The 22,132-nt window shown below is 44.0% G+C and overlaps 1 protein-coding gene across 2 annotated transcripts in view; it reads right to left on the minus strand.

Annotated features, from left to right (window-relative positions):
* Positions 1–22,132, minus strand: part of notch1 (notch 1) — a 73,477-nt gene that overhangs the window by 49,121 nt on the left and 2,224 nt on the right. For both annotated transcript variants that reach the window (NM_001135695.1, XM_036976507.1), the window contains 1 exon segment: positions 3,395–3,657. In NM_001135695.1, coding sequence (NP_001129167.1) covers positions 3,395–3,657 — 263 coding nt within the window.

Consider the following 22,132-nt stretch of genomic DNA (forward strand, 5'->3'; position numbering starts at 1 on the left):
CTGAACACACCATCCCCACTGTCAAACATGGTGGTGGCAGCATCATGGTTTGGGCCTGCTTTTCTTCAGCAGGGACAGGGAAGATGGTAAAAATTGATGGGAAGATGGATGGAGCCAAATACAGGACCATTCTGGAAGAAAACCTGATGGAGTCTGCAAAAGACCTGAGACTGGGACAGAGATTTGTCTTCCAACAAGAAAATGATCCAAAACATAAAGCAAAATCTACAATGGAATGGTTCAAAAATAAACATATCCAGGTGTTAGAATGGCTAAGTCAAAGTCCAGACCTGAATCCAATCGAGAATCTGTGGAAAGAACTGAAAACTGCTGTTCACAAATGCTCTCCATCCAACCTCACTGAGCTCGAGCTGTTTTGCAAGGAGGAATGGGAAAAAATGGCAGTCTCTCGATGTGCAAAACTGATAGACATACCCCAAGCGACTTACAGCTGTAATCGCAGCAAAAGGTGCCGCTACAAAGTATTAACTTAAGGGGGCTGAATAATTTTGCACGCCCAATTTTTCAGTTTTTGATTTGTTAAAAAAGTTTGAAATATCCAATAAATGTCGTTCCACTTCATGATTGTGTCCCACTTGTTGTTGATTCTTCACAAAAAAATACAGTTTTATATCTTTATGTTTGAAGCCTGAAATGTGGCAAAAGGTCGCAAAGTTCAAGGGGGCCGAATACTTTCGCAAGGAACTGTATATATTTTTTTTTATGATAAGTGTACTACATTATTATTACGTATTGGATCACTAAAATATAAAATTTTGATATTACCGTGTTGTTTACCAATAATACCCTGTGTTCAAATGCCAAAAATAAACAAATGATCTCAATAAAATACATTTTAAAAGAAAGTTAAATAGATAAGATCTTGATACCATGGAAAGGAAACTACTTGTCTACGTGATAGAAAAATCACCCTGATGAATTTCTTAGTCATATCCTAGTTCACCTACTTGCTTATGGCCTTGCCTACACACCTAGCGACTTGTTTTTTGATTATATGAGCAATTTATTTTATTTTATTTGGAATGGCAAGCCAAACAAAATTAAATGGGCCTGTAAATATATACAGTTGAAGTCGGAGGTTTACATACACCTTAGCCAAATACATTTAAACTGAGTTTTTCACAATTCCTGACATTTAATCCAATTAAAAAGTCCCCGTCTTAGGTCAGTTAGGATCACCACTATTTTAAGAATGTGAAATGTCAGAAGTTGACATACACTCAATTAGTATTTGGTAGCAATGCCTTTAAATGGTTTAACTTGGGTCAAAAATTTTGGGTAGCCTTCCACAAGCTTCTCACAATAAGTTGGGTGAATATTGGCCCATTCCTCCTGACAGAGCTGGTGTAACTGAGTCAGGTTTGTAGGCCTCCTTGCTCGCACACGCCTTTTCAGTTCTGCCCACATATTTTCTATAGGGTTGAGGTCAGGTCTTTGAGATGGCTACTCCAATACCTTGACTTTGTTGTCCTAAAGCCATTTTGCCACAACTTTGGAAGTATGCTTGGGGTCATTGTCCATTTGGAAGACCATTTGCGACCAAGCTTTTACTGATGTCTTGAGATGTTGCTTCAATATATCCACATAATTTTCTTGCCTCATGATGTCATCTATTTTGTGAAGTGCACCAGTCCCTCCTGCAGCAAAGCACCTCCACAACATGATGCTGCAACCCCCGTGCTTCACGGTTGGGATGGTGCTCTTCGGCTTGCAAGCCACCCCTTGCCTCATGATGTCATCTATTTTGTGAAGTGCACCAGTCCCTCCTGCAGCAAAGCACCTCCACAACATGATGCTGCAACCCCCGTGCTTCACGGTTGGGATGGTGCTCTTCGGCTTGCAAGCCACCCCTTTTTCCTCCTTCTTTTAATTTTCCCATGATGTCAAGCAAAGAGGCACTGAGTTTGAAGGCAGGCCTACATCCCCAGGTAAACCTCCGATTGACTCAAATTATGTCAATTAGCCTATAAGAAGCTTCTGAAGCCATGACATCATTTTCTGGAATTTTCCAAGCTGTTTAACACAGTCAACTTAGCGTATGTAAACTTCTGAACAACTGGAATTGTGATACAGTGAAATAATCTGTCTGTAAACAATTTTTGGAAAAATTACTTGTGTCATGCACAAAGTAGATGTCCTAACCGACTTGCCAAAACTATAGATGTTGGAACATTGCTGCTATAACAGCCTTCACTCTTCTGGGAAGGCTTTCCACTAGATGTTGGAACATGGCTGCGGGGACTTGCTTCCATTCAGCCACAAGAGCATTAGTGAGGTCAGGCATTCATGTTGGGCGATTAGGTCTGGCTCGCAGTCGGCGTTCCAATTCATCCCAAAGGTGTTCGATCGGGTTGGGGTCAGGGCTCTATGCAGGCCAGTCAAGTTCTTCCACACTGATCTCGACAAACCATTTCTGTATGGATCTCGCTTTGCGCACGGGGGAATTGTCATGCTGTAACAGGAGGGGGGCCTTCCCGAAACTGTTGACAAAAAAAAAAGTTGAAGCACAGAATCTTCAAGAATGTCATTGTATGCTGTGGCGTTAAGATTTCCCTTCACTGGAACTAAGGGGCCTAGCCTGAAGCATGAAAAAGAGCCCCAGACCATTAATCTTCCTCTACCAAACTTTACAGTTGGCATTACGCTGTCGGGAAGGTAGCGTTTTCCTGGAATCTGCCAAACCCACATTTGTCCGTCAGACTGCCAGATGGTGAAGCGTGTTTCATCACTCCAGAGAACGTGTTTCCACTGCTCCAGAGTCCAATGGTGGCAAGCTTTACAACACTCCAGCTGATGCTTGGCATTGCGCATGGGGATCTTAGGCTTGTGTGCGGCTGCTCGGCCATTGAAACCCATTTTATGACTTTCCCGACGAACAGTTCTTGTTGCTGACGTTGCTTCCAGAGGCAGTTTGGAACTCGGTAGTGAGTGTTGCAACCGAGGACAGACTATTTTTACACACTTCAGCACTCAGCAGTCCCGTTCTGTGAGCTGTGTGGCCTACCACTTCGCGGCTGAGCCGTTGTTTCTGCTAGACGTTTCCACTTCACAATAACAGCATTTACAGTTGACTGGGGCAGCTCGAGCAGGGCAGAAATTTGACGAACTGATATGTTGGAAATGTGTCATCCTATTATGGTGCCACGTTGAAAGCCACTAAGCCCTTTAGTAAGGCCAGTCTACTGCCAATGTTTGTCTGTGGAGATTGCACGAATGTGCACGATGTTATACACCCGTCAGCAACAGCGGTGGCTGAAATAGCCATATACTTTTGTATATATAGTGTCTCTATCTTTCTCTACTGTCACCATCTCCCAATATCTATTCACTAAAATCAGAAATTACCTTAAAAATATACATCCTCATATCTTACCTGACCATCCGGGCGGGCAGCGGCAGCGGTAGTCGGAGAGCGTGATCAGGTCACAAGTCCCTCCATTGCGACATGGCGAACTCATGCAGGCATGGTTGGTAGGCGTCAGGCACAGCTGGTCGGAGAAGCCCAGTCGACATTTGCAGTGGAATTCAAAAGTGTTGCCGTGGGATACGGCGCGGCACTCGCCACCGTTGCGGCATGGCGAGGGGTTGCAGGGGTTGGAGTACTGGCAGCGGCTACCCACATAGTCACTTGTACACCTGGAGAGAAAGGAGACCAGTGACAGAGGTGGTCGAATCAAGTGGACAGCAGTCTAAAAGGTTACAAATGGTATAAAAGCAGAGGAACCACTTCTTTTATGTAGAGAATGAGGATAGAGTATGGTGGAATTCCATTGCAGTTTCTCATGCAGTACAATAGAATTGTATCTCCCCAAACGCTATATCAACACATGATACTAACGAGCCAGGAGTGGAGGGAAGCAAGAGGATGGGTGTGGATAGTGGCCCTATCAGTTTCCTGTTCAGCAGAGGCCCACCGGAGCCCTGCAAGGGAGGGAGGGATGGAGCGAGAGCCAGGCCAGGGTGGGCTGTTTTCCTAGTGTGTCTTCCTGGATTAAATGTCCCTCAGAACTTCGAAAACACACTCTGCTGGGACAACAGACGACACCAAAAACAGGATTTGGGGACAGTCTCGCTGTGCCCGTTTCCAGCTACCTTTTCTAACCCAGGCTGTCCACCCTCATCCCGTCATGACCCTAGAGATCAAGGGGCACTGAACGGCCCAGCTGCCCAGATACGGAGCACCACATTAAGGCTACTAAGCCCCTCTGTGCCCCTCCACAGACACACAGCAACAGTCTCCTAGTCCAACCGCCCCCCCCCCCACATCATGAGACACCCTCTTTATTCCCAGAAAGACCCTCACCCCCATCCAAACCATGGCAGCAGATGTGGTTGGCAGGGGAAAACTAGTCTGACTAGGCATCACTGTAATAATCTAACGTTTATACTAAGAGATCTAGACTGCGATCTAGAGAATCTGTGTGTGTGTGAGAGGGAGAGAGATAGAGAGAGTGTAAGTGTGTCTATGCATGTCAGAGGGCATCTGTTGGCCTCGTAGAATCTCCACAGGGAGCAGGTGCGCATGTTAATGAAGGCAGCTGTTAGGCACACCTCCTCCCCCTCTCCCCTCCTCTCTGTCCTCTAGAGGGGGATGCTGTCCTCTAGATAGTGGATGCATTTTGTCATGAAAGGAGGTCTACTTGCAGTATGCACAAAAGCAACATATAATTCCTTGCACAACCGTAGGGGCAGTGTTGTGTAGGCAATTAAGCTGTATTTTACCACCAAACTCACTTGGTTCCTTGATCTGATCTTTATAGGATATGTATTGATAACCAAATATGATCTCTGGGACTGCTCAAATAATAAGCCAAACAACATTATTACAATTCACCCCAAAAAGGTATTTTGTTTGGAAGTATAACTACACGATTCCAGGCTATTTTCAAATGGTAAAAACAGCTACTAGCCATGTGCTTTTCTCTGTGTCCAAACATGATGACATTCTATGTTTAGCTTATATGAAAACTGGGATAATGTTGTAGGTTACACTGGTAAGTATAATCATTTTTGCCATGGCATATTATTTCATTATAAAATCTGATTATTTCACGTGGGAAGCTAAAAGGCGAGCTGGCGTGCTGTTTTTAGCCAGCTAGCTAGCACGCTGCTAGAGGAGTAGCCTGCAGCCAACTGCCAGGCACAAAAAAAAGTCATGTAAAACGAACTTAAACTTTCATTACATTTAGCTATTACTCAAATATGCAATTGTTTTTCTTTGAAATGAGCTAACAGTGGTGATGTTTTCAACATGATTCTTCTTTGCTTTTACCACAAATGGGAAGACAAAAAGGACATTTCTGCTATCGCCCCCTTCTGAATGTTGCTATTCGGGGGTCTAGGAACACATGCAACGGCGGGGTTATCATGTTACCGAAAGGTGCGTGTTGCTACAAAAAAACATGAGACCTTTACCGGAGTCACCCTTTCACCTAGTATTGTCACGTTAACAGAATTTTCACTTTGATAGGTTTAGTATCATGATACTCAATACCAAAACAATACCACATAAAAAAACATGAAAATGACAGATTTTCCCCAGTTTGTTTGTGTGGTTTACCCTTTAATTCAAGTATGCATGCAGCTAGCATTGTTGTTTGATTAGCCTATCCAACTACATTAAGACGGTTATCATTAGCATCGCTAACGGCTACACAAAGTTGTAGACACACAGTCAGGGGCATTCCCGTGCCATTACCGCTTCAGAAAGAAGCAGGGAATAGGAATCATTGATGCAATCTTTTCATGTCTTATGATAAGCTTGGGAAAATTAATTACATTTTCAAATAAGTTCAATACATTTAGGTGATTTCCAAAATGTGCAACAAATTTTTTATAGAACAGAAAGTAACAAATTCGAATACCTGAGCATTTTATTGTGTTATAGTATCAAAAGTACTGAAGTTTAGGTACACCATGCAACACCACAGCTTACTTTCTCGAAATACTTTCACTTGTGAATCCTCTCTCTCCCGCTCAAATTCAAAATAAGCTTTACTGCCATAAAAGTGATGACCCATGATCTCTCTCACAACCAGGGGAGAACGACTGCCCCTCTCATTTAAGCCACGGAAGTTCAAGGCCGACCGCGGTACTGTTGGCATTGTTAGCAGAAAACAGCACCCACCATTATAGTGAATGGAAAAATGGCAATCTTACGTGATGAATCTTCGTGTAAAAAAACAAAAAGACAATCATGGGACCAATAATTGCTTGTAATACACCAGATATATCATTGAACAGATTGTTTTAAAAATCGCACACAGAAGACATTAAGAATAATTTAGTTGCTAATAGCAGCCTGCAGTACCCCATTATGCCTTCAACTGGAGTTACTCAATGAGAGGGGGCAGCACTGAGCTAGGCTGCAGCGTCACACCCTGGAGTACCTCCAACTGCGCATGTTATGTTTCCATGCGACGCCATCTTAATTAACCAACTTCATTTGGATTCAATGCGCTATTGAGTCTTCACATAGGAATAGATGGCGTAACATGATTGATGGCTTTGTCAATTCATATGGTGCGGCAGGTTGCCTAGTGGTTAGAGCGTTGTGCCAGTAATTGAATACCCGAGCTGACAAGGTCATTCTGAACAAGGCAGTTAACCCACTGTTCCCCGGTAGGCCGTCATTATAAATAAGAATTTGTTCTTAACTGACTTGCCTAGTTAAATAGCGGTTACATATATACATTAAAAAACAGGGCTGAGAGCAATGACTATCTCTGAACCTTCTTACAGCTCTCCTATATGTGTAATTTTTACAGAGCTCGTCTCAGACCTCACACGGGAGACTGTGGTTGACTCACTACGATATGAGGACCGGAGGTGAGGCCAACCGCTCTACCCTTCCCAGGGGTCCAGCCAGAGGCAATTGGCAAAACCGTGTCTTTCTTTGCCTCCCATGCAGACTTCAGTTTCCACTGCTTTTTATTTATTATAATTTTTTTTCACCTTTATTTAACCAGGTAGGCCAGTTGAGAACAAGTTCTCATTTACAACTGCGACCTGGCCAAGATAAAGCAAAGCAGTGCGACACAAACAGTTACACATGGGATAAACAAATGTACAGTCAACAACATAATAGAAAAAACCTATATACAGTGTGTGCAAATGTAGTAAGATTAGGGAGGTAAAGGCAATAAATAGGCCATTGTGGCAAAATAAGTACAATTTAGCATTAACACTGGAGTGATCGATGTCCAGATGATGATGTGCAAGCAGAGATACTGGGGTGCAAAGGAGCAAAAATATAATAATATGGGGATGAGGTAACATGATAAGTAAACAAAAAAACTCAATACATCATGCAGGATAACTTTTTTGGTTGTGTCAGGGGCTTGTTCACACTACAATTGCTACTATTTGTTTGGAGAGAGTTGTGTTTGTGCGAAATAGACAAAGAAAGAGAAAGACAGAGGTGGAGTCTGTGTGTGCGCGTGTCTGCCTATTCGTGTTCCCCATCCCCTCACTGTAATGGATCTTCTTTGTCCTAAAGTCAGTAGGACGCTGTAAAACTATCAGGCCTCAGCAACAGACCCCAGCAACAGGTCTCTCCCAGCAATGCAATGTCCCCTCAGGGCCAGAGCAGATGCTTCCCTGACCCCTGACCCCAAACACATTTGTGACTTTGGGCCAGCCCCCTCTCCTCCCCTCCCCCTATGGGGCCTGATCTGCCATCTGCCACTGAGAGTGACTTTAGCCTCCTACACAAAAACAGCCCCCAACTCCCACCTTTACCCCCCCCCCATTTACACAACGTAGTGCACTGGGCTTTTACTAGTCCTTTATTATCGAGCCGATATAGCAGTCTGTAGCGCGGATAAAAAACATTCTGGTGTGTATGCCTAGTTAAATAAAATACATAAAAGTACATGTCCGTGCATGAAGAAGTGTGACACTTGTGGCATTTACCTTCCTGCTGTTTGTTGCCACTGCTCAGGTAAACTCCGTCCTTTACCTCTCCCCACACCACCACCCCCTTTCTTACTTAATTAACCCTCTGCTCATATTTTTCCGCCCTTTCAGCATTATGTTAGTCTTCAAATAACATTTTATTTGTCACATTTACCAGCAGCATACCACCCTGCATCTCACTGCTGGCTTGCTTCTAAAGCTAAGCAGAGTTGGTCCTGGTTGGTCCCTGGATGGGAGACCAGATGCTGCTGGAAGTGGTGTTAAAGGGCCAGTAAGAGGCACCCTTCCTCTGGTCTAAAAAAATAGCCCAATACCCCAGGGCAGTGATTGGGGACATAACATTGCCCTGTGTAGGGTGTTAAACAGGTGTCCTGACTCTCTGTGTTCACTAAAGATCCCATGGCACTTATCGTAGGGGTGTAAACCCTGATGTCCTGGCTAAATTCCCAATCTGGCCCTCATGTGGTCACCTATTCATCCCCAGCTTACAATTGGCTCATTCCTTCCCCCTATATTCCCCCGGTTGTTGCTGTAAATGGGGCGGCAGGTAGCCTAGTGGTAAGAGCGTTGGGCCAGTAACCGAAAGGTTGCTAGTTTGAATCCCTGAGCTAACAAGGTAAAACTCTGTTGTTCTGCCCCTGAACAAGGCAGTTAACCCAATGTTCCGAGGCCATTATTGTAAATAAGAATTTGTTCTTGCCTAGTTAAATAAAAGGTAAATAAAAGAGAACGCGTTCAGTAAAGTTACCTGGTAAAATAAAAAAACATGCGCCGAATACAACAGGTGTAATGCTTACATACGAGTCCTTAACCAACAATGCAGAGTTTAACAAGTAAGTAAGAAACATTTGTTAAACAAAAGGAAAAATGGTAACAATAACAAGGCAATATACGACGGGCACCAGTACTGAGTAAATATGCTACTGGGAGTAGTAATGTTGATCAATCACTGACGATGGGGCGTAGAATAAGCTACCATTTTGAGCGAGCGTTGCTCCTTTTAGTTTTCTTTAATATTGATTAACATTTATTTGTCTCCATCTGCCAAATCGTCCTTCTAAAAGGTAGGCTATATCCTACATGTAAATGTAGGTCAAGAGAAAGTGCAAATGTCCACTCTCATCATTCTTGCTGCTTTAAATTTAGTAGCCATGTGAGTGAATAGCTGCGTGTGGTATTTTTTCTAATTGTATTCTATACCTTATGCATGGACGGAGAGCATGAGGCAGCTATTTTTCCAAGGAAATTAACTTCCTCAATATGATTAGGACATAGTTTACTGCATTGTCTAGAAATACATATTGATCACCTACAGTGCCTTGCGAAAGTATTCGGCCCCATTGAACTTTGCGACCTTTTGCCACATTTCAGGCTTCAAACATAAAGATATAAAACTGTATTTTTTTGTGAAGACTCAACAACAAGTGGGACACAATCATGAAGTGGAACGACATTTATTGGATATTTCAAACTTTTTTAACAAATCAAAAACTGAAAAATTGGGCGTGCAAAATTATTCAGCCCCCTTAAGTTAATACTTTGTAGCGCCACCTTTTGCTGCGATTACAGCTGTAAGTCGCTTGGGGTATGTCTCTATCAGTTTTGCACATTGAGAGACTGAATTTTTTTCCCATTCCTCCTTGCAAAACAGCTCGAGCTCAGTGAGGTTGGATGGAGAGCATTTGTGAACAGCAGTTTTCAGTTCTTTCCACAGATTCTTGATTGGATTCAGGTCTGGACTGACTTGGCCATTCTAACACCTGGATATGTTTATTTTTGAACCATTCCATTGTAGATTTTGCTTTATGTTTTGGATCATTGTCTTGTTGGAAGACAAATCTCTGTCCCAGTCTCAGGTCTTTTGCAGACTCCATCAGGTTTTCTTCCAGAATGGTCCTGTATTTGGCTCCATCCATCTTCCCATCAATTTTAACCATCTTCCCTGTCCCTGCTGAAGAAAAGCAGGCCCAAACCATGATGCTGCCACCACCATGTTTGACAGTGGGGATGGTGTGTTCAGCTGTGTTGCTTTTACGCCAAACATAACGTTTTGCATTGTTGCCAAAAAGTTCCATTTTGGTTTCATCTGACCAGAGCACCTTCTTCCACATGTTTGGTGTGTCTCCCAGGTGGCTTGTGGCAAACTTTAAACAACACTTTTTATGGATATCTTTAAGAAATTGCTTTCTTCTTGCCACTCTTCCATAAAGGCCAGATTTGTGCAATATACGACTGATTGTTGTCCTATGGACAGAGTCTCCCACCTCAGCTGTAGATCTCTGCAGTTCATCCAGAGTGATCATGGGCCTCTTGGCTGCATCTCTGATCAGTCTTCTCCTTGTATGAGCTGAAAGTTTAGATGGACGGCCAGGTCTTGGTAGATTTGCAGTGGTCTGATACTCCTTCCATTTCAATAGTATCGCTTGCACAGTGCTCCTTGGGATGTTTAAAGCTTGGGAAATCTTTTTGTATCCAAATCCGGCTTTAAACTTCTTCACAACAGTATCTCGGACCTGCCTGGTGTGTTCCTTGTTCTTCATGATGCTCTCTGCGCTTTTAACGGACCTCTGAGACTATCACAGTGCAGGTGCATTTATACAGAGACTTGATTACACACAGGTGGATTGTATTTATCATCATTAGTCATTTAGGTCAACATTGGATCATTCAGAGATCCTCACTGAACTTCTGGAGAGAGTTTGCTGCACTGAAAGCAAAGGGGCTGAATAATTTTGCACACCCAATTTTTCAGTTTTTGGTTTGTTAAAAAAGTTTGAAATATCCAATAAATGTCGTTCCACTTCATGATTGTGTCCCACTTGTTGTTGATTCTTCACAAAAAAAATACAGTTTTATATCTTTATGTTTGAAGCCTGAAATGTGGCAAAAGGTTGCAAAGTTCAAGGGGGCCAAATACTTTCGCAAGGCACTGTATATTTGTCTCGGTCTGAAAATCGCCCCACTCCAAAAAGGTAGGCTATAAAATAGCTCAAGAGAAAGTGCAAGATTTCACTCTCTCATCTTCAAACTACGTCTATTGGCTGATATAGCACAGCAATAATCTAATATAATGGGCCATATGAGAATCTCTGGTAATTTAACCTATTTCTTTGGTTATTTGTGCATATTTTGATATTGCCTATAGGGCACACAATTGCTGGGACCATGGCTAACTAGTGACTGCGATTGGGTTTGGGACCAGTTCTTGTGGTAGTGGGTGGGCATCGGACAGAAAGTATGAAAAGCTGCGGATGCAGGCGGGATGAAGAAATCTGTTCTGCCCAGACCTCTAGCTCGGGGTAAAACTTGGGGTAAATCTCCAATGGAAATTCAGCACTTGGGAATGGTTCGGGTCATGAAAGGAGTGCTGGCCCTTGAGACTTAAAAGCCAATAAAAGCCCAACACCTGCCAACACTCTTGGCGCTTGACCCTGGGCCGCACGGCTCCTGATATGGCCTTAAGCCTCAACTAGGAGTTGAGCTTTGCCAGAGAGCACGGATTAATCCTATAGGAGGACAAATGAAGAGCAGCATTCGCATACATTGCAGGCAGCATTCCTTGAATCGTGGAGGAGCATCGCAGAGGATAAATGCGTTCCTCTGAACAATCTTAGAGGGGGTTTCGCATACTCCCTTAATTAATAGACCTTCGCTTAAAATATGAGAAAAGGCAGCAATAGTACTGCTTGTCCATCTTGAGACGCCGAAGCCAGTATACAATTCCTAAAAAAAAGTCAAAGATCTTAGTCGTGCAGTTTTATATATAAACGAAGATGTTTGGTGCAGTATTTCTCAAGTGAAAGATTTGCATGAAAACGAGTTGAATGACAACCAACACTTCATTGAAGAATCCCTACTGTTGACCAATGAAGGGGCATAGACTTCAGCTTGCCTCAATAATTTGGGCGTGCATGAACAGTTGAAATACCCTATGACAAAGAACAAAATTAACAAAAATATCATCATAATAAACTCAGCAAAAAAATAAACGTCCCTTTTTCAGCACCCTGTCTTTCAAAGATATTTGGATTTTTACGAGTTAACTTCACAGATCTTCATTGTAAAGGGTTTAAACACTGTTTCCCATGCTTGTTCAATGAACCATAAATGAATGAACATGCACCTGTGGAACTGTTGTTAAGACACTAACAGCTTACAGAAGGTAGGCAATCAAAGTCACAGTTCTGAAAACTTAGGACCCTAAAGAGGCCTTTCTACTGACTCTGAAAAACACAAAAAGAAAGATGCCCAGGGTCCCTGCTCATCTGCATGAACATTCCTTAGGCATGCTGCAAGGAGGCATGAAGACTGCAGATGTGGCCGGGGCAAAAAATTGCAATGTCCGTACTGTGAGACGCCTAAGACAGCGCTACATGGAGACAGGACGGACAGCTGGTCGTCCTCGCAGTGGAAGACCACATGTAACAACACCTGCACGGGATTGGTACATCCGAACGTCACACCTGCGGGACAGGTACAGGACGGCAACAACAACTGCCCAAGTTACACCAGGAATCAACAATCCCTCCGTCAGTGCTCAGACTGTCCGCAATAGACAGAGAGGCTGGACTGAGGGCTTGTAGGCCTGTTGTAAGGCAGGTCCTCACCAGACATCACCAGCAACAATGTCGCCTATGGGCACAAACCCACCATCGCTGGACCAGACAGGACTGGCAAAAAGTGTTCATCACTGACGAGTCCCGGTTTTGTCTCACCAGGGGTGATGGTCGGATTCGCGTTTATCTTCGAAGGAATGAGCGTTACACCGAAGCCTGTACTCTAGAGCGGGATCGATTTGGAGGTGGAGGGTCAGTCGTTGTCTGGGGCAGTGTGTCACCGCAGGCCAGGTTCCTAGCCTGCTAGTCTCCCAGGGGCCTTATTCATAAACGCTGCATAGGCACAAAAGGTGCACGCCACGGACACTTTGACCCATACGTACGCACCTAAACTGGAGAAATGTGAAACTCCGACTACGATGGCAGAAGGATGAAACTCGAGAAACGCCTTGAAATTGATACCATTGTGTAAAATAAATAGAAATATTACCTCTCACATATTATATATGAAGAGTTCCCTGGAGTGCACAAAAAACAACACTAAAAACATGATTTAGGATAATAAATAAAAACGGAGATATCTGTTCTTGCAAAATAACCCCTCAAATATGTTTTACAGTTTAATCGGGAATCATATTTAATTGGATCTGTAATTATGAAACAATACTTGCATGTTATGAAATGTATTCTCATAAATAAGGTGAACAGTAGGACAAATTACATTTAAACCAATGCCGTTTTCGATGCCTCAGGTGGGAAGATACAAGTGCAGAGTTTCATATATTGTTATCACATGTTCGTTGCGCAGAACTGTCAATGTGATAATGGTCCTGTCATTGTCAGTTACAATCAGGGTAATTACCACACCTGAAGGTGTTACGCAAATGGGTAGCGTTGACAATCAAATGGGTGGGTATAAAAAGGCATGCAATTACAATGTGCACTGATGCACAATGGCTGCTTTGGCACTGTTGGAAGATTTGGCAAATGGAAGATTTCTGGCCACTGATGAGTGGCTTATGAGTCTGTTCCGATTACCAAGCTCTGTTCTCTTGGATCTCTATGCTGTAGAGGGCCCAGCTTTACAGAAAAGCATGCGCAGAAACCAAGCCGCGCCTGTCCAACTTCAACTCCTTGGCAACCTTGTTAATAGAGTCGATGGTGTCTCTTTGCGTTTGCAGGACTGCATCTGTGAGGACACGGCCGATTGGAGGGTTGTGACGCATGAGGTGCAGTGGAGACGGCAGGGCTGGGTGCACCCAGCTCCTGCTCAGCTGCAGCACCACCGACCCCGCTGGAACACGCAGCGACTCAAAACAATAGAAAAAAAAATCACAATTGTTTGTCTAAATATTTTTTTTAACAACTGGATGCATTTGGTTTACTCTTTTCAAACGAGGGAATACTAATTACATACCTGGATCACCCGGTGCGTCTGCATGTGCAATACACTCTCCCAAGATGGCATAGCAGTTCAGACGTATTTTTGTCCTCGTCCTGTCGTGTCCCGTATATATATATATATATATATATACACAACTTTTTTTTTCACATACATTTTTAATTTTCCAAAAACTCATCTTCAGAACACTCTCCTGCAATCCGTTTCACCAATTTATATTTATATAAAAAAGTATTATTTACCTCAGATCTGTGATCCTCCGAGAGGCTAGCCAGAAATTAGCCAGAAGCTAGCCGGGAGCTAGCCAGAAGCTGGTCCAGAAGCTACTCTGAAGCTGTTTCAGGGGCTAGTTCAGAAGCTAGTTAGCTTATTTACTGGCTAATCGTTGGTACTCAGCTGACCACGGTTTGTGGTCATCGGCTGTCCTTTGGCTCGAGAATCTATCGCCAGTTTTGTACGGCGCGGTGCAGCGCGGCTCGGAGCGGAACATATCGGACCAATTTTTCTCTCCATGTCCCTGGATTTCGGCCGCTGGCTCTGGACGTCCATGCCTGGATCTCGCAGCTAGCTAGCTGCTATCCGTGTGACTATCGGCTTTCGTCGATTCCAGAGCTAACATCAATTGTTCCGGAGCTAGCCAGCTGAAGAGTTCCATCAATCACTCCTGGGCTGCAGTCACCTATCCGGACCCGTTTTGCTGCCTACGCGCGGAGCCCCACCGGGCCTTCACGGCTAGACTGCCGACGTTGTCTACCCGAGGGAACTGTCCGGCTGGCTCCTCCGGTGCAACGTTGCCTGGGCGCTCATCTGCGGCCTGCTAGCCGTTGCCTATCTTATCGGCTGCTATCTGAATAGACAATCGGACAATTTTTATTTTATTTTTATTTTATTTATTGATTTATTTTTCTTCTTGGGCCTCTATAACTATATCTATTGTTTTTATTTTTGTTGTTGTTGTGTGATTTGGATTCATCCCCTCTACCACACGGAAACCCACTAATCTACTGACGGAACGCAAGAGTTGGCTAATAACAGACCTCCATCTTATGCTAGCTTGCTCCTATGCTAGCTTGCTCCTATGCTAGCTTGCTACCGATTTAGCTGTCTAAATCGCCGTGACCCCCAACCAACCTCTCCACTCACTGGACCCTTTTGATCACTCGACTGAGCATGCCTCTCCTTCATGTCAATATGCCTTGTCCATTGCTGTTCTGGTTAGTGTTTATTGGCTTATTTCACTGTAGAGCCTCTAGTCCTGCTCATTATACCTTATCCAACCTATTAGTTCCACCACCCACACATGCAATGACATCTCCTGGTTTCAATGATGTTTCTAGAGACAATATCTCTCTCTTCATCACTCAATACCTAGGTTTACCTCCACTGTATTCACATCCTACCTTACCTTTGTCTGTACATTATACCTTGATGCTATTTTATCGCCCCCAGAAACCTCCTTTTACTCTCTGTTCCAGACGTTCTAAACGACCAATTCTTATTGCTTTTAGCCGCACCCTTATTCTACTACTACTCTGTTCATCTGGCGATGTAGAGGTGAATCCAGGCCCTGCAGTGCCTAGCTCCACTCCTATTCCCCAGGCGCTCTCTTTTGACGACTTCTGTAACCGTAATAGCCTTGGTTTCATGCATGTTAACATTAGAAGCCTCCTCCCTAAGTTTGTTCTATTCACTGCTTTAGCACACTCTGCCAACCCGGATGTTCTAGCTGTGTCTGAATCCTGGCTTAGGAAGACCACCAAAAATTCAGACATTTTAATTCCAAACTACAACATTTTCAGACAAGATAGAACTGCCAAAGGGGGCGGTGTTGCAATCTACTGCAAAGATAGCCTGCAGAGTTCTGTCCTACTATCCAGGTCTGTACCCAAACAATTTGAACTTCTACTTTTAAAAATCCACCTCTCTAAAAACAAGTCTCTCACCGTTGCCGCCTGCTATAGACCACCCTCTACCCCCAGCTGTGCTCTGGACACCATATGTGAACTGATTGCCCCCCATCTATCTTCAGAGCTTGTGCTGCTTGGCGACCTAAATTGGAACATGCTTAACACCCCAGCCATCCTACAATCTAAACTTGATGCCCTCAACCTCACACAAATTATCAATGAACCTACCAGGTACCTCCCCAAAACCTTAAACACGGGCACCCTCATAGATATCATCCTAACCAACTTGCCCTCTAAATACACCTCTGCTGTTTTCAACCAAGATCTCAGCGATCACTGCCTCATTGCCTGCATCCGTAATGGGTCAGCGGTCAAACGACCTCCACTCATCACTGTAAAACGCTCCCTGAAACACTTCAGCGAGCAGGCCTTTCTAATCGACCTGGCCGGGGTATCCTGGAAGGATATTGATCTCATCCCGTCAGTAGAGGATGCCTGGATATTTTAAAAAAATGCCTTCCTAACCATCTTAAATAAACATGCCCCATTCAAGAAATTTAGAACCAGGAATAGATATAGCCCTTGGTTCTCCCCAGACCTGACTGCCCTTAACCAACAAAAAAACATCCTATGGCGTTCTGCATTAGCATCGAACAGCCCCCGTGATATGCAGGTGTTCAGGAAAGCTAGAAACCATTATACACAGGCAGTTAGAAAAGCCAAGGCTAGCTTTTTCAAGCAGACATTTGCTTCCTGCAACACTAACTCAAAAAAGTTCTGGGACACTGTAAAGTCCATGGAGAATAAGAACCCCTCCTCCCAGCTGCCCACTGCACTGAAGATAGGAAACACTGTCACCACTGATAAATCCACCATAATTGAGAATTTCAATAAGCATTTTTCTACGGCTGGCTTTCCACCTGGCTACTCCTACCCCGGTCAACAGCACTGCACCCCCCACAACAACTCGCCCAAGCCTTCCCCATTTCTCCTTCTCCCAAATCTGCTCAGCTGATGTTCTGAATGAGCTGCAAAATCTGGACCCCTACAAATCAGCCGGGCTAGACAATCTGGACCCTTTCTTTCTAAAATTATCTGCCAAAATTGTTGCCACCCCTATTACTAGCCTGTTCAACCTCTCTTTCGTGTCGTCTGAGATTCCCAAAGATTGGAAAGCAGCTGCGGTCATCCCCCTCTTCAAAGGGGGTGACACTCTTGACCCAAACTGCTACAGACCTATATCTATCCTACCATGCCTTTCTAAGGTCTTCGAAAGCCAAGTCAACAAACAGATTACCGACCATTTCGAATCTCACCACACCTTCTCTGCTATGCAATCTGGTTTCAGAGCTGGTCTTGGGGGCTCCTCAGTCACGCTCAAGGTCCTAAATGATATCTTAACCGCCATTGATAAGAAACATTACTGTGCAGCCGTATTCATTGATCTGGCCAAGGCTTTCGACTCTGTCAATCACCACATCCTCATCGGCAGACTCGACAGCCTTGGTTTCTCAAATGATTGCCTCGCCTGGTTCACCAACTACTTCTCTGATAGAGTTCAGTGTGTCAAATCGGAGGGCCTGCTGTCCGGACCTCTGGCAGTCTCTATGGGGGTGCCACAGGGTTCAATTCTTGGACCGACTCTCTTCTCTGTATACATCAATGAGGTCGCTCTTGCTGCTGGTGAGTCTCTGATCCACCTCTATGCAGACGACACCATTCTGTATACTTCTGGCCCTTCTTTGGATACTGTGTTAACAACCCTCCAGGCAAGCTTCAATGCCATACAACTCTCCTTCCGTGGCCTCCAATTGCTCTTAAATACAAGTAAAACTAAATGCATGCTCTTCAACCGATCGCTACCTGTACCTACCCGCCTGTCCAACATTACTACTCTGGACAGCTCCGACTTAGAATACGTGGACAACTACAAATACTTAGGTGTCTGGTTAGACTGTAAACTCTCCTTCCAGACCCATATCAAACATCTCCAATCCAAAGTTAAATCTAGAATTGGCTTCCTATTTCGCAACATAGCATCCTTCACTCATACTGCCAAACATACCCTTGTAAAACTGACCATCCTACCAATCCTCGACTTTGGCGATGTCATTTACAAAATAGCCTCCAATACCCTACTCAACAAATTGGATGCAGTCTATCACAGTGCAATCCGTTTTGTCACCAAAGCCCCATATACTACCCACCATTGTGACCTGTACGCTCTCGTTGGCTGGACTTCGCTTCATACTCGTCGCCAAACCCACTGGCTCCATGTCATCTACAAGACCCTGCTAGGTAAAGTCCCCCCTTATCTCAGCTCGCTGGTCACCATAGCATCTCCCACCTGTAGCACACGCTCCAGCAGGTATATCTCTCTAGTCACCCCCAAAACCAATTCTTTCTTTGGCCGCCTCTCCTTCCAGTTCTCTGCTGCCAATGACTGGAACGAACTACAAAAATCTCTGAAACTGGAAACACATCTCCCTCACTAGCTTTAAGCACCAACTGTCAGAGCAGCTCACAGATTACTGCACCTGTACATAGCCCACCTATAATTTAGCCCAAACAACTACCTCTTTCCTTACTGTATTTTATTTATTTATTTTGCTCCTTTGCACCCCCATTATTTTTATTTCTACTTTGCACATTCTCCCATTGCAAATCTACCATTCCAGTGTTTTACTTGCTATATTGTATCTACTTTGCCACCATGGCCTTTTTGCCTTTACCTCCCTTATCTCACCTCATTTGCTCACATCGTATATAGACTTGTTTATACTGTATTATTGACTGTATGTTTGTTTTACTCCATGTGTAACTCTGTGTCGTTGTATGTGTCGAACTGCTTTGCTTTATCTTGGCCAGGTCGCAATTGTAAATGAGAACTTGTTCTCAACTTGCCTACCTGGTTAAATAAAGGTGAAATAAATAAAATGTCAGTGTCCCCCTCCATCACTACTCCACTCAGAAGGGACTCCCCTATAATACTGGCAAGTTGCTCATCAAGGGGGTTGAGCTCCAGTGTCCCCTTTCCCCCGTCCGTGGCACAAACATTGTCTGTGTGAGGCTATGCGCCTTTTGGCCTCCATTTTTAAGTCAGACCAGTTCTTTATTTATTTCTGAGAGGGTCTGATCTTCTGAGCCAGAAGCATTCATAGCGTTGCCACATGCTGCCACTAATGCCCACACTGTGCCCACCAAACAATATATTTTGTCTTGCTTCAACCTCCCCTACAAGAACTTCCATTTCTTTTTTAGTCTTCCTGTCGGGATTTGCCGTCATTGTCATTATGCAGTCAGTATGGATGAATATTAATTAGGGCCGTTTCACTGACTATTTATAGGCAATTATGAGCATTAAAAAGGTTTTGTCCTTATCAGACAAAACTCCCTCAGACCAAACTAATATCGATGCAAGGATGTGAAGCCATAAGGTGAGCTATTCTTGGAACCTGAGGTGGAGGACAGAATACATGGGCGACCCCCCCACCCCCCCCAAAAAGTACTTCCTGTTTTCGAGGAGGTGAGGCAATCCTGCAGGAAGGAGCAGCGTAAACAAGTCAGTAAAACCATGTCCTGTTCTAAACCCAAACCTAATCCCTAATAGTTTGATCCAGATGCATTTTAGCTTGGTCCTCTAAACCAACCTATATAGAATTTTGCCACCAGTTGGTCCATCATAAAACATTGACTTGAATGGGAATATGTTCTCTTAATTTATCTGAGAAGTTAGCTGAACTAAAGTATGCATATCTGGACCAGGCTAAGCCCCTATCATGTCCATTCTAACTCTCTAAATCTTTGACCTGTCAGGTCTCTGACAGAGTATGACTGAAATCTATCCCAGTATATTTGAGTCAAACTCCACCTCACCATAACTGCCATCTGTGTCATGGGCCCAATCTCTGGATCACTCATCTAGAATGACTTGAATAATTTGTAAATTCCTCAAAATAAGTAAAAGGGTGATCAGATGATGTGCTACATGCTCTTTGACATTTCTGCTGCTGACATCCGCCCTCCTCTGATGGAACTCCGCACCATCACATCAATCAAACCACACACTGAAACTTGGGCACACTTTTCCCAAGACTACCTTAGGTAATTCCACATAAACAGTTGGGGGTAATTCATTCCATGTCATTTCAGCAAACCATAAAACCCACCATGTTGTTCTGAAAACATTTCTGTAGTTAAAAATTATAAACAGCACCATCTAGTCATCCCAATCTGGTAATATCAGGATGTAGGATGGGACATAAAAAAAATGTTTTTTTTAAATTGAACCTTTATTTAACTAGGCAAGTCAGTTAAGAACAAATTCTTACTTACAATGACGGCCTATACCGGGCCAAACCCAGACGACGCTGGGCCAATTGTGCACCGCCCTATGGGACTCCCAATCACATCCAGTTGTGATCCAGCCTGGATTCAAACCAGGGTGTCTGTAGTGACGCATCAAGCACTGAGATGCAGTGCCCAATAACTTCAATAACAAAATTCTCTGAGAAGGGTGAAAAAACATCACCAAATTCACTGGGAATACATTACATGCAATGAAGAAACAATACTCCGAGCCGCAGTTACTACTTGTTAAACAGACTGATACTATATACCTGTTGTTGGGGTGGGATTGGCGTTTCTGTTTCTAACATAAACGAATTCAGAACAATCTGAGATTGAGGGTCGAAATCCTCTTGCGTTTTTTGAGGTGGAACGAGATGTGTGCGTGTGAATAATAAACTTAATAAATAAACATGAGCTTGATAATCAATACCCTCCCAGATCCTTCCCAGTGACGCTCCACTTTGACCCCTGGATATTGACACTGACACACCTAAATGTCAACTATGATTGATGGTTGTTTTGGCTTGGTGAGGAAAAGAGAGATACATGATGAATAAGAGGAAGACTAAGACTGCGTTTTGACAGGCAGCCCAATTCTGATTTTTTTGTCACTAATTGGTCGTTTGAAAATATCAGAATTGGGCTGCCTTTGTAAATGCAGCTTAAGGAGAGAGTGGACAGAGACATCCGCATCTCTATCTGATGAGGCACTAGATCCCCCTATCCTGTGCTGGCAATCCAGTCTCATTTTAATCTAATTTAACACCTGACTTATTTAACAAAAGGCACTTCTAACTCAGATGTAATTGAGTTGTGGCCCACGGGCTAGCATAGGTTCCCTGTCCCCAGAGTGGGGCCTTCCCCAAATGCCATCAGGCCACACCCACCACTGAACTCTTTCAGAGACCACCAGCAACATGGTGATAAAAATATTTTCAGGGATGAACACGGGTCATTTGTATATTTGTTTTTACAGACGGTCTTTAAATTCAAATGTAAAAATACACAATAAATGTATAAATACACAATATTTTGTAACATATACTGCCCATCCCTGCACCAGCATCAGGCCCAGGCTAGAGAGCCCTCATCTGCTCCACTCACTCCCACTTGTTTGCTTTCAAATTTCTTCAGTTTACTCCAATTAAATTCACTCCACCAATAACATCCAATCCAATTACATTTCAGCACCATCTGGCCCTCTACTGGAGTTCATAATGGGGAAGAATGCCTATTCAGGAATCAGGAGAAGAGCCCTCGAACGGGGTACGGCAAGAGTTTTAGGGTGTGTTGTGGCGGTTTTTTTTTGGGGGGGGGGGGGGGGGGGGGGGGGTTAGTAGTTGTAGCGTTCTTGGGAAGCCCCACTCTGATTAGTCACACAGCATTGCTCTGACTAAGGGACAATGGTCACCGGGCGGCAGGCGATCCCCAGCTGTCGCCCCATGAAAGAGCAGAAAAACAAGATTTAGGACTGGGACGCGTCCCTCACGCCGCCGGGGAAGTGTCCTGCATTCATAAGCGCGGGGGGGGGGGGGGGCACTTCTCTTTCAGTCTTTTCTTTTGGAGTGCAGACGCGCAGGGCTCTGCGGCTACAGGAAGGACCTTGCTCAGAGGAAAGTGGAGGGCCTCTGGTTGCTGAGCAGAGTTGCCTCTCAAAGGCTGGAATGAGGGGAAACACAAGGCCTCTTGCCTCTATAGCCTACCAAAGAACACTCTAATATGTCTAGTACCACACACTATTATCAAAACCTTACTATACCCCTAACACTGCACCATGCACCTTACAAAATACCCACGGATAACTTCAGAGTTCCAATAACCTAACCCAACTTTGAACTCCTGTGCTTAGAAACACCCAAACTCAAAATCCTGATCACGGTTGTAATAACTGGCCTGGTATTGGGGAAAAAGTTCTGAGGTTGATATCAAACAAGAAAAGCCATTCAGCAAAGTGTTGTCAATATGTGGACTGTGGACTA

Source organism: Oncorhynchus mykiss, chromosome 5 (assembly GCF_013265735.2).
Source record: "Oncorhynchus mykiss isolate Arlee chromosome 5, USDA_OmykA_1.1, whole genome shotgun sequence".
In the NCBI taxonomy this organism is placed as follows: Eukaryota; Metazoa; Chordata; class Actinopteri; order Salmoniformes; family Salmonidae; genus Oncorhynchus; species Oncorhynchus mykiss.